The sequence below is a fragment of the Ananas comosus genome, unplaced genomic scaffold (genome assembly GCF_001540865.1).
Source record: "Ananas comosus cultivar F153 unplaced genomic scaffold, ASM154086v1, whole genome shotgun sequence".
In the NCBI taxonomy this organism is placed as follows: Eukaryota; Viridiplantae; Streptophyta; class Magnoliopsida; order Poales; family Bromeliaceae; genus Ananas; species Ananas comosus.
The window spans coordinates 1-10,317 of record NW_017890578.1 but is presented as its reverse complement, the minus strand read 5'-3'; the positions used below and the strand labels follow the sequence as shown (position 1 = coordinate 10,317).

General features: G+C 39.2%; 1 protein-coding gene across 1 annotated transcript; it reads right to left on the bottom strand.

The window, feature by feature from the left end:
- Positions 1-1,859: 1,859 nt before the first annotated feature.
- Positions 1,860-4,440, bottom strand: LOC109703901 (phytosulfokine receptor 1-like). Its single transcript, XM_020224635.1, has one exon. The coding sequence runs from the start codon at positions 4,237-4,239 to the stop codon at positions 2,005-2,007; it is 2,235 nt and encodes a 744-aa protein (XP_020080224.1). The 5' UTR covers positions 4,240-4,440; the 3' UTR covers positions 1,860-2,004.
- Between the last annotated feature and the right edge of the window lie 5,877 nt (positions 4,441-10,317).

The window sequence follows — 10,317 nt, the reverse complement described above, 5'->3', positions numbered from 1 at the left end:
AAAGAGATTACCTACGGCAGACAGACTGCTTCGCCGAGGGTGCATCGTGGATCAGCACTGCAGGTTCTGTGTGTTACTAGACGAAACCGTTGACCACCTATTTCACGACTGTATCGTTGTCAGATTTCTTCGTTTTAAAGCAGGAGCCTTAGTGGAGGAGATTTCGGATGTGGGGGACGTACGCCACCTGTGGACACAGATCTCAGACATCCCCGAGGCCGTTACAAGATCAAAATTTTTAACCAAGTTGGCGGCAATTTGGTGGGTTGTCTGGACGGAGCGTAACGGCATTTGCTTCCGCGACGTGCCCCTTAATGTTTCCAGGGCTCTCGAACGAGTCGCCGTTTTGATCGAAGCCTGGAACGAAGCACTTTGAATATCCCCCGGCCTTGGTGCTCTGCCCTCTGTTTTTCCTTTGTTTATTTTGGTTTGCTCGTGTTTACTGGGTCTCACGGACCTGGTTTTTGTTCTCTTGTTTTTTTGCTCTTGTTCCCTCGGTTCGGAGGCCCTAGCTGCTTCCAAATTGTATGCTAAATTCATTTTGCTTAATGAATGAAGCAGGTAGCTTGCTATCTATTTCTCAAAAAAAATATATAGTAATAAATAAATAGTGTCAAATTCGTTGTTCACAATATATGACTATATGAGCATATCATCTCGCTCTTGATTTTAGCCGATTGTCGCACATGGAGCCGTCGTTGGCTTTGCGAGTAACTTTATACTGAATGGTATCTACATCGCAAAAAATAGTCGAAACATCGAAAATATAGAAAGGTATTTATATTGTTTCATGAGATCTAGAACAAACAGGTATTAGAAACTTTTGAATTCTTTGTAGAGTACATTAAATGAGTAGATTTTGAGTTTGAAGCNACACTCCTTTTTAGTACTACTCTACCAGGGTGAGGTTGCCGACGTAGTTGATGACCATCTTGAGCTTGCTCCTGCCCTCGGAGGCGAGCTCCGAACGCATCTCCATAGTCATGGGAACCGTGATTTGCCGTAGCTTTTCGATCAGCATGGCCCACTGCTCCTCGAGTTCCCTTACTATCGCCGTTGTGCTCACCTACTACCATCTGGTGCCGTGCCACCACCTCCGCCACCGCACACACTATCATCGACTCTGCCGCCAGTTTCCCCATCTCCCTTGATCAAGGGGGAAAAAAGGGAAAACTGTATACTATATTTTATACTTAAAATAGTTGCTACTTTTATTATTGTGGTGATAGCTTCTATGTTGCGAGGAATGAGAAAAAATGTTATACTATTATTTCTACTACTTTTTACTTCTGAATTTTATGTGAGTTCATTATATTTGATATTTTGAACTTTCTCAAGTATGCCAGACTTTTTGTTGTTTAAAGCCGCTGAATTACAACTGCTTTTATTTAATTTTAGCTTCAAGTGCTTCTTCATTCTTTTGCCTATTATATGTAAGCTGATTAAATTGCTTTAAGCCTCTCTATTTAGGAATTTGTGCACTGTTAGGATGTGTTATCTTTTTCTTTCGCAAACCTATAAGGCATTCTTTAGATTTTTTTTTTAATCATTATATGTCTTCAAGTCTTGACGAAGAAAATATTTTGCTACAACAATATTTGTCCGCCGCATCGCGCGAGGTCACTACACTAGTATATTATAAGATTTAGTGCAACGGTTTGCAAGGATGCTGTTTGTTGCGCAATTAATATTTGTAATATTTATTATTGCGAAAGAATGAATTTCTATAGATAAATCATTAATCAATAGTTATAATTCCATGCAGGCATGAAAATCACTAGTTTGATAAATAGATGAATAACTAGCAAGAAATAATTAGTGAAAATTAAACATAAGAAAAAGTATAATGCTCCACGCAGTAGAAATTATAATACTAGGCAAAACATTAATAATTGTACGCAGGGAGACAAGTTGTGAATTTATTATAACAAAATCCCATGCAACGTAAAACTAAGAAACACCATGCATGCACTACGCACGGGACTAAGTAGAAAAGTAACAACTTCAAGATATTGGCCTTTGTCTGCCAATTTTCTCATTCAACCTCCTCCAACTTAATACTCCCATCACGTATATATCATCAAATAATTTATCAGCCATTTGAAAATAAGCAATTCTCCACGATCTTTGGAATAATAGCATAACGAACACACACCAAAATCCAGTGACAAATCCTGATCCCATTCCAAAATATAACCATATTGTCTCATGAGTTTCGTTGTTGTTGTCTCTTTTAGGATAAGGGTTTGGTCCTTCATTAGAACAGTTGTTTTTAGTCGGAGGTCCACAGAGATAATAATTGCCAGTATAGATTGACGGATCATTGAGTGTATCAAATTGACCCCCTGTTGGAATCTTTCCGGATAGATTGTTATAAGCCACACTGAAACCGGAAAGAAAATGCAATATACTCAGAGAGGATGGTATGGTACCGGTGAGATGATTGTGCGATAAATCCAACGTTTCTAAGTTTGACATGCCCGACAAATCGGGTATAGTTCCGGATATATTGTTAAAACTCAAATCCAGCACATGGAGGTTCACAAGGCCATTAAAACCGGGCAAGATCGACCCGACAAGCTTATTATTGCTCACATTTATCGACGGTTGAAGGCTACTGTATTCTAGAAACTGACCATTTGGATATACCTTGAGCATAAGGCCGAAATGTTGTGATATGTTACCGTACGCAAGGCTCTTCATACGCGTTAAGCTAGTAGGAATTTCTCCGGTGAGCAAATTATTTGAGATGTCCAGGTAAAACAGATTACCAAGATTCCCCAACCATGAAGGAATCCTCCCGGATAAATAGTTCGAGGAAATGTCCAAGTACTGCAATTTGGTCAAATTGGCCAGCCATGGCGGGATAGAACCGGAAAGACCACAAAACGCAATGAAAAGGAGTTCTGTGTTAGCAAATCCTTGAATCCCATCCGATGGCATTAGCTCGCCACCGTGAAAGCTTGCATCGAGCGCAAGGTGTATAAGACTGGGCAAGCTCTGCAGGATTTGTAGTGCCGAGAATAAGTTGGAGAAGTTGTTATCAGAGAGCCAGAGAATGGCTAGGGAGGTGAAGTTCCTGAAGCTAGAGGGTATTTCGCCGACGAGATTGTTCTCACCAAGATCTAAGGTCTGCATCTGCAAGCAATTGGGAAGATCGGAAGGGATACGACCGGAAAAGAAATTCATTCCTAGGCCGAGGTGCTTTAACCTCGGCAAGGTTGTAAAGTTGAGATCGATGGTCCCCCGAAGAGAGTTATTTCTCAAGCTAATAGTAGTGAGTGTTGAACAACTAGACAAAGAAGGGGGCAAACCCCCAGTGAGTTTATTGGATGAAGCATCGAAGTACTCTAGCTTATTTAGGCTATCAAATACATTTGGGATCGCCCCGGAAAAACTATTAGAGGAAGTATCTATAAGAACAAGGTTGGAAAGGTTTCTAATGTTTGTGCTCACAGTACCAGAGAGTGCATTCCCCTGAAGGTTTAGTTTGGTTAATGAGGAGAGTGTAAAGAGATCATTGGGCAAAGTTCCAGTGAGGCCGTTTGTATTGAGCGAGAGCTCGGAAAGGGAACTGCAGTTCCCAAAGCCGGCGGGGAAGTCGCCGGAGAACATGTTCGCCGAGAACCGAAGCAGTTGAACGGAATCAGAGGAATTGCAAATACCTATATCGACGGGGCCCCAGAAGCTGTTCGAGCTGACGTCGTAGACTGATAGATTGCTCGATCCGGCGAGGATCGGGTGCGTGCCGTTGAATGAATTGAAGGAGATGTTGAATACCTGAATCGACGATAGGTTCGATTCTGCAGGGATAAGCCCAGATAACCTGTTCGTACTAAGATCAAGGAGCTCCAAGTGGGGGAGATGGAATAGCTCCACAGGAACCGGTCCACGAAGGGAATTGTAGGAGAGATTGAGCAGCTTCAATTGATCTAATCCGCCCAGAGAAGAAGAGACGGAGCCCTTTAAACTCTTCTTGGACAGATCCAAACCAATCACCCTCTTCACCAGAGCAGAGCCCAAATCACATGATATCCCAACCCAATTACAGCAATTTGAAGAGGACGACCCATTAAAGCTCCACCCAAGAGCACTCGATTGGAGCCCTTCCACAAAGCCCTGGAGCGCATTCAAATCGCTCGAGTCGCAGCTTTGTTGGCTCTGGGAACAGCTAAGGGGAGCAAAGAGGAGCAAGAGGAGGAGAAGGAAGAAGAAGCAGGGGAGTCCCCTGTTTCCCATTTCAACGAGTACCTAGACAAGGAGAGGGGAGCGAAATGGGTAAAAGGAGGCTCCTTTACGGGAGAGCACCAAGGATTAGCAAAACCCAGTTGAGATTTTGGGCTTATTCCGAGTGGTTTGGGAGGAAAATGGAGAGGAGGAGGTGGTGAAGGAGAAGAGAGCTTACATTGTTCACAGCCATGGCGAGGGTGAGAGAGTGTGAGATTTTTTATTTTAGGTAATGAATGAATTGAGGACCCATTATTTATAGGCGGTTTTGAAATGGTAAAAATGAATGGAGAGCCCCTCATCTATAGGAAGTTTTGAAATGGACTCCTTAACTCTAAAATTTTGTTTTAATTGAGATTACCTTTTAACTTTTAATCTTCGAAAATTAAGTAATTTTTTTATGGAAATTAGGGATTTAATCAAATTAATATATGATTTCATCATATGTAACAATTTTAGTCACTTCTTCGCAAGTAAAATTAGAATAATTGATGGTTAATGGTTGATGAAACTATAAATTTTCATAAACTTTTTAACTAAAATAACTAAAATAATTAAAATTTTCAAAATTAAAAAATGAAAAGGTTTTAATAAAAAAATTAAGTTGATGGTGTCATTTCAAAATTAGGGTCGCCTTACATTTTTACCTAACTATAGGCTTAATTACAAAGAAAATGTCTATGCATTTTAGGCCATATTTTATTTACATTCGGCCAATAAAGGAGAGATGGTCGAGAGGGAGAAAAGTTACGACTTCTCAACTCTAAACCATTTTAAAATTGCCCCTCTTCATTTTTTTTAAAAAAATTTAGCATAGTTAACCATTAATTTTTATTAATTTGATGATTTCAGGCAAATAAACTAAAATTTTGTTTAATTTATTGACAATTTCATCAAATTTAATAATTTTAATTATCTTTATATTACAGAAAAATTGATTAATAATAATTGATAGCTAAAAATTAGAATGCACATTTGCAACCATCTTTGATTTTGGTTAGCTACAAATTCATCGGTGAGGAAAAATCACTTTTAAAGCCCTTATTGAATGGAAATATAAATAATTTTTAGAAAAATTATATCTTATATGCACCATATCTAAATTGATAACTAATTATAGTAAGTAAAAGAAATCAATTTTAATCCAAACCTTTATAAAACACCATAATGATTTACATTCTAAACCAAAATTTTAAGTGCCCGTCGCTACGGGCCGTATCCATCGTACTAACAAGATATCAGGACGATACAGATCCCGTGCCGATGGCACAGTTCAAAACCCTCCATTCTTTAAATTAGTAAGTAATTTTTTCTAATAAATAGTTAAAATATTTTGTTGCTAAAGAAAATAAATATTTCATGCTATTATGCGTCGGCACACAAAATTTTTTTTGACCGGCACGCATCGGCACGGCTCGACACGCACCGTATCGTATCGTACCGTACCGGTAAGTTTCCGGCACGATCCCGTGCCAAGGCACTTAAATCCTTGCTCTAAATAATATGATCGACACTAATTTGAACATAAAAGATAAAGTATATAAAAATAATATTTTGAAAAATCCGTAGCAATACTCATTAAAAAAAAAGTACGTCTAATTTTAAGGACAGCGGAAGACCCAAGTCAACACTAAGCGTGCTGGCAGAGAAAAAAAAAAATTATAAATTATTTTTAAACAGAGAACAAAAAACAAAATAAGAGAGAAGACCCAGTCAATCCCAGTGGTACGGCCAAGAAATGTGGCATAACTTTAGGTGTGTTTGGTTGTAAAACTATGAAAAAAAAAATTTAATTTAAAAAATATTTTACGTTGTTTATATTTGATTTGTAGGAAAAAAAAAAAAATATTATATATTTTTTTTATTTTACATTTTTTATATTATTAATATATAATTATTATCATATTATATATATTAGTATTATAATTTATATTTATAAATAAAATATATTTAAAATATATTATGCAATAATTAAATATATAATATAATATATAATAATATTATGTATTTTATACTATATAAATAAATTACTGAATATAAAATATTATATAATAAATATATTTATAAATAAAATATTATTTTAAAAATATATATACATATATAAATAATATTTATATATATATATTATATATATTATATACATTAAAAAAAAAAGATGGGGGAGAGAGGTCCACGGCACCGCAGTGCACCCCTGTGGACCTCTCTCTCGTGGTCCGCAAGGTGAGGTGTGCCTCGTGGGCCGTGCTTCCGTCCCTTCCAACGTCGTGAAAAATGGTTTTTGTTTTCCATTCGTTTTGAACGGAAATTTTCCTCATATTTGTTAAAAAAAATTTTCGAAGAAATTTTTTTACGGACAAACAAGCATTCGGAATCATACTTTTTTATTGAAAATTTATTTTTTGAACGATTTTACAGGAAACCAAACAGCTCCCTAAGCGTGTTGGCAAAAAAAAAAATTTATAAATTATTTTAAAAAATAAAACAAAAAACAAAATAAGAGAGAAGACCCAAGTCAATCCCATTAGTACCGCCAAGAAATGTGGCATAATTGTAGTAAGGGGGCAGACTCCGAGCCATGCCCATACGCCATATGGTGAAAATAACCAAAAACTATATATATTTTTTTTACCGCACAAAATAAACTAAAAGTGCTTTTCTATAGCATTTTTTCACTGCATGTAATATTTGTTTTTAAGTTTAGTTTTTTAGTTTTGTATTTGAATATATATTTTGAAATTTTAATTTTTTGTATAATATATGTTTCGAATTTTGGTAAATATTATTTTCAGGTTAGGATTTTCGGGTTTAGAATCGGGTTTCGGATTTTTGGCCGGATTCGAATTTGTTTCGGATTCGGGTTCGAGTTTTCGGGTTTGGGTTTGGATTTCAAATTTTTGGCCGAGTTCGGATTTGGATATGAATTTTTAAGATCCGTCGGATTCGGGTTCGGATTCGGATTTTTAAAAATCCGCCCTGAATCCGACCCGTTGACATCCCTGGTAATGTTGGTTATATGTTTTTTTTATATAGGACATAAAGATATTTATTAGACCATAAGATTTTCTAAATGCAAAAAAAATATGTACATGGAAGTTGATTGAAGGTGCACTTAGTCTACCAAAGTCTTTCCAATGTGAATAGGATGATTTTAATTTCACTGTAAAATGTACGTATAGTTCACACATGCAAGTATGCCAAGTCTTTCCAAAGTGTTTCACATGTATGCCATGTCTGTCAAAAATCTATACATTGGCTAATTAAAAGATCACTGAAGTTGCCAACTACAATTGTGCATACACACGTATGTCTATAAAAAGGTTCCAACTTCACAGATAATAAAACAAGCAACAAGCAACAAGCAACAAGCAGCAAGAAAGAAAGCAAACAAGTTAAGTACGAGTTAAAATTCAGAAATTAACTTAATTAGTAATTTGTTAAGTTTTTCTCTATTATTTAGAAAAAATTACTTAAAATTAAGATAGAAAATTTTCTTATGATAAGGGAAGGGCGGTATTGGGCCAATTCGGCGCGGACAGCTGGCAAGCCGGGACTACATCCATGATCTATGTCAAAACGGTGGACCGGGAGTATATAAGACGCGCCAGAATATATGAGCCGCGTTTATTCAAAAAGTTGTAACAACTGCAAGCGGTTATGAGCAGTTCTAATCGGCCGAAGGTGGTCCTCCAAATCAGGAGATAGTGGCCGATCGTGCAGTGACGATAACTGAACGCAAGGGCAACTTTATAAATAGGCATACGGCACCCTGAAAAAGGGTTTTCGCCCTTGCGCACAAAAGACCATTTTTATTTTTCTGCATCTTTCTTTCCTGCATTTACCACTTTTTTTAGGAGTAGTTCTCGTAACTTAGCATACTTGGAGTCTGTCTGCCCTACGGGCATCACTCCCCTGTTCTTGTACTTGGTGTCTGTCTGCCCTACGGGCATCACTCCCCTATTCTTGTATCTTCTATTCAATAGAAAGTCATTTTCGGCTCTCCTTACCGATCAGATCTCGAGTTGTTTAGCCATTCGGCTCATCTTTCAGTCGAATTCTGGGCTTCCCCTCTTCATTCGGCTCATCCTGCCGAAGCGAGTTTACTGTAGAGGTCTTCGAACCCGGCTGATTCGATCCCTCATCAGCCGAATCGCTTGATCCGTCGTGGGCGCAAACTTCGAGGGTCACCATCCGCGGCCGCTCATCATCCCGACGTTCTTCCCGAGGAGAATATTTGACCGGGTCAAGGGTCGGAACCTTCGGCCACCAACAATTTTTTGGCACGCCCGGTGAGACACTACTAAGGTAAATTTACATTTTATACAGTATGGCTGATGATAACGCCATGAATCTCCGTAATAGGGCTATCCCTAGAAATTCTGGGAGTGAACAGCCCAGTAATTCGGAGAATGTTGTAGAGCGCGAAACAGTTTTACCTGTTGAGGGTGAAACCAGTGGTCAATCTGGCCAACAGGAGCCTAGTTTGACCCACGCGCTTGGTCAAATGACTCGGGTCCTACAAACTTTGGACCAAATGGTCACGCAAGTACCGCACGGCTGGATGCCGTTTTGGCCGCAATCACGGCCTCTAACGAGAACATAGCCCGAATAGGGCAGTTGTTAGCTCGGAATGAACAGCAGATAGCAGGCCTACAAGCGCCTGTGATAACGCCAGTGTTACAGAATCCAGTAACACCGGTAGTTGGTCAGCCCCAATACCAGGGGGCACAGTATCAAGCGGCTTATAGACCGGTTATTGGTAACGCCGGTCAACAGCCGGAAGTGGCTTGGGGGTTACCTCCACCCCCTCAGTTGCAGCCTACCAGCCCCAAAATGTAGGGGCTAGGGGGCAGGCTTTGAATGTACAAGGGATTAATCCCTTAGTACAAAATCTCGGTGCACAACAACCACCGAACCCAGTACCAGCGCAAGTCCCTTTGCAGGGAATCAATAATGAGATATATGCGCAAATAGAAGAAGCTATCCGGAATACTTTCGGAGTAGGCACAAGGACGGCAATGCGGCCTGTATTCAGATCACCATATCCTGCAAATATAGATGTATGTTGGGATCAAAAAAAATTTTGAAATTTGAAATTCAAATTGAGAATATAGAAGGAAGGGGATAAAATGAATTGATGTGATTAATAGTTGCCTTAGATGACCAACTACTAAAAGGAAAAGAAATAAAAATATATTGTTACCTTATTTTTAAAAATATTTGAATTGATGCCCAAAATGAAGAGGTCCAAAAAACCACTATAAATTGGACCATGAGATTCAAAAATGAAATCTCTTGGAGAGGGAGAGAAAAAAAATAAAAAAAATAAAAAGAAAACAAAGAAAAAAGCAAAAAAAAAAAGGAGAAAAGAAGAACAAAAAAAAGAAAAAGAAAATCTTTTGTTCATCCCCCCCTTCTCCTGCCGTGCATCAGCAACAAAGGGAGGGGGGGTGTGCTGTGAGCACACCCCCCAATCCGTACAAAAAAAATAAATAAATAAAAGAAAGAAAGAAAGGCTCGGCTTTCATTTTGCGGCGACGACGACGACAATGACGACGGCGACGACTTCGACAACGACGACGGCGTCGACTTCCACAACGGCGCGACGACGACGACCGCGACGACTTCGACAACGGCGCGACGACGTCGGCAGCGCTGTGATGACTTAGACAACGACAACGGCGCATGAGGAGGGCTCATGGCCTCTTTCTTTTTCTTCTCCGACGACGGCGGATTGGTGTATACGTGCAAACGTATAGTAGCGATTTATTTGTCGGTTTGATCAACACGACCGTCTTCGTGATAGGTTGACCCGATCAAATTCAGCATTGGATCGTTACTATATCGTGCGTGCGTATTCACTAAACGTCCGTCTCCCCAACGCCGACGAAAGATCTACACGAGCGGGCAGATGACGTGACGACGAGCCTCCAACCGATTTGATTGTGCGGCCGTCTTCGTGATAGGCTCGACACTTTCAATCTCGACGTTGGATCGTTACCCTCATTGGATTTATAATCATACCGAGCGGCCGTCTTCGTGATAGGCTCGACACGGTTGAACCCCGATTCGGACCAAAATGATAACAACAAA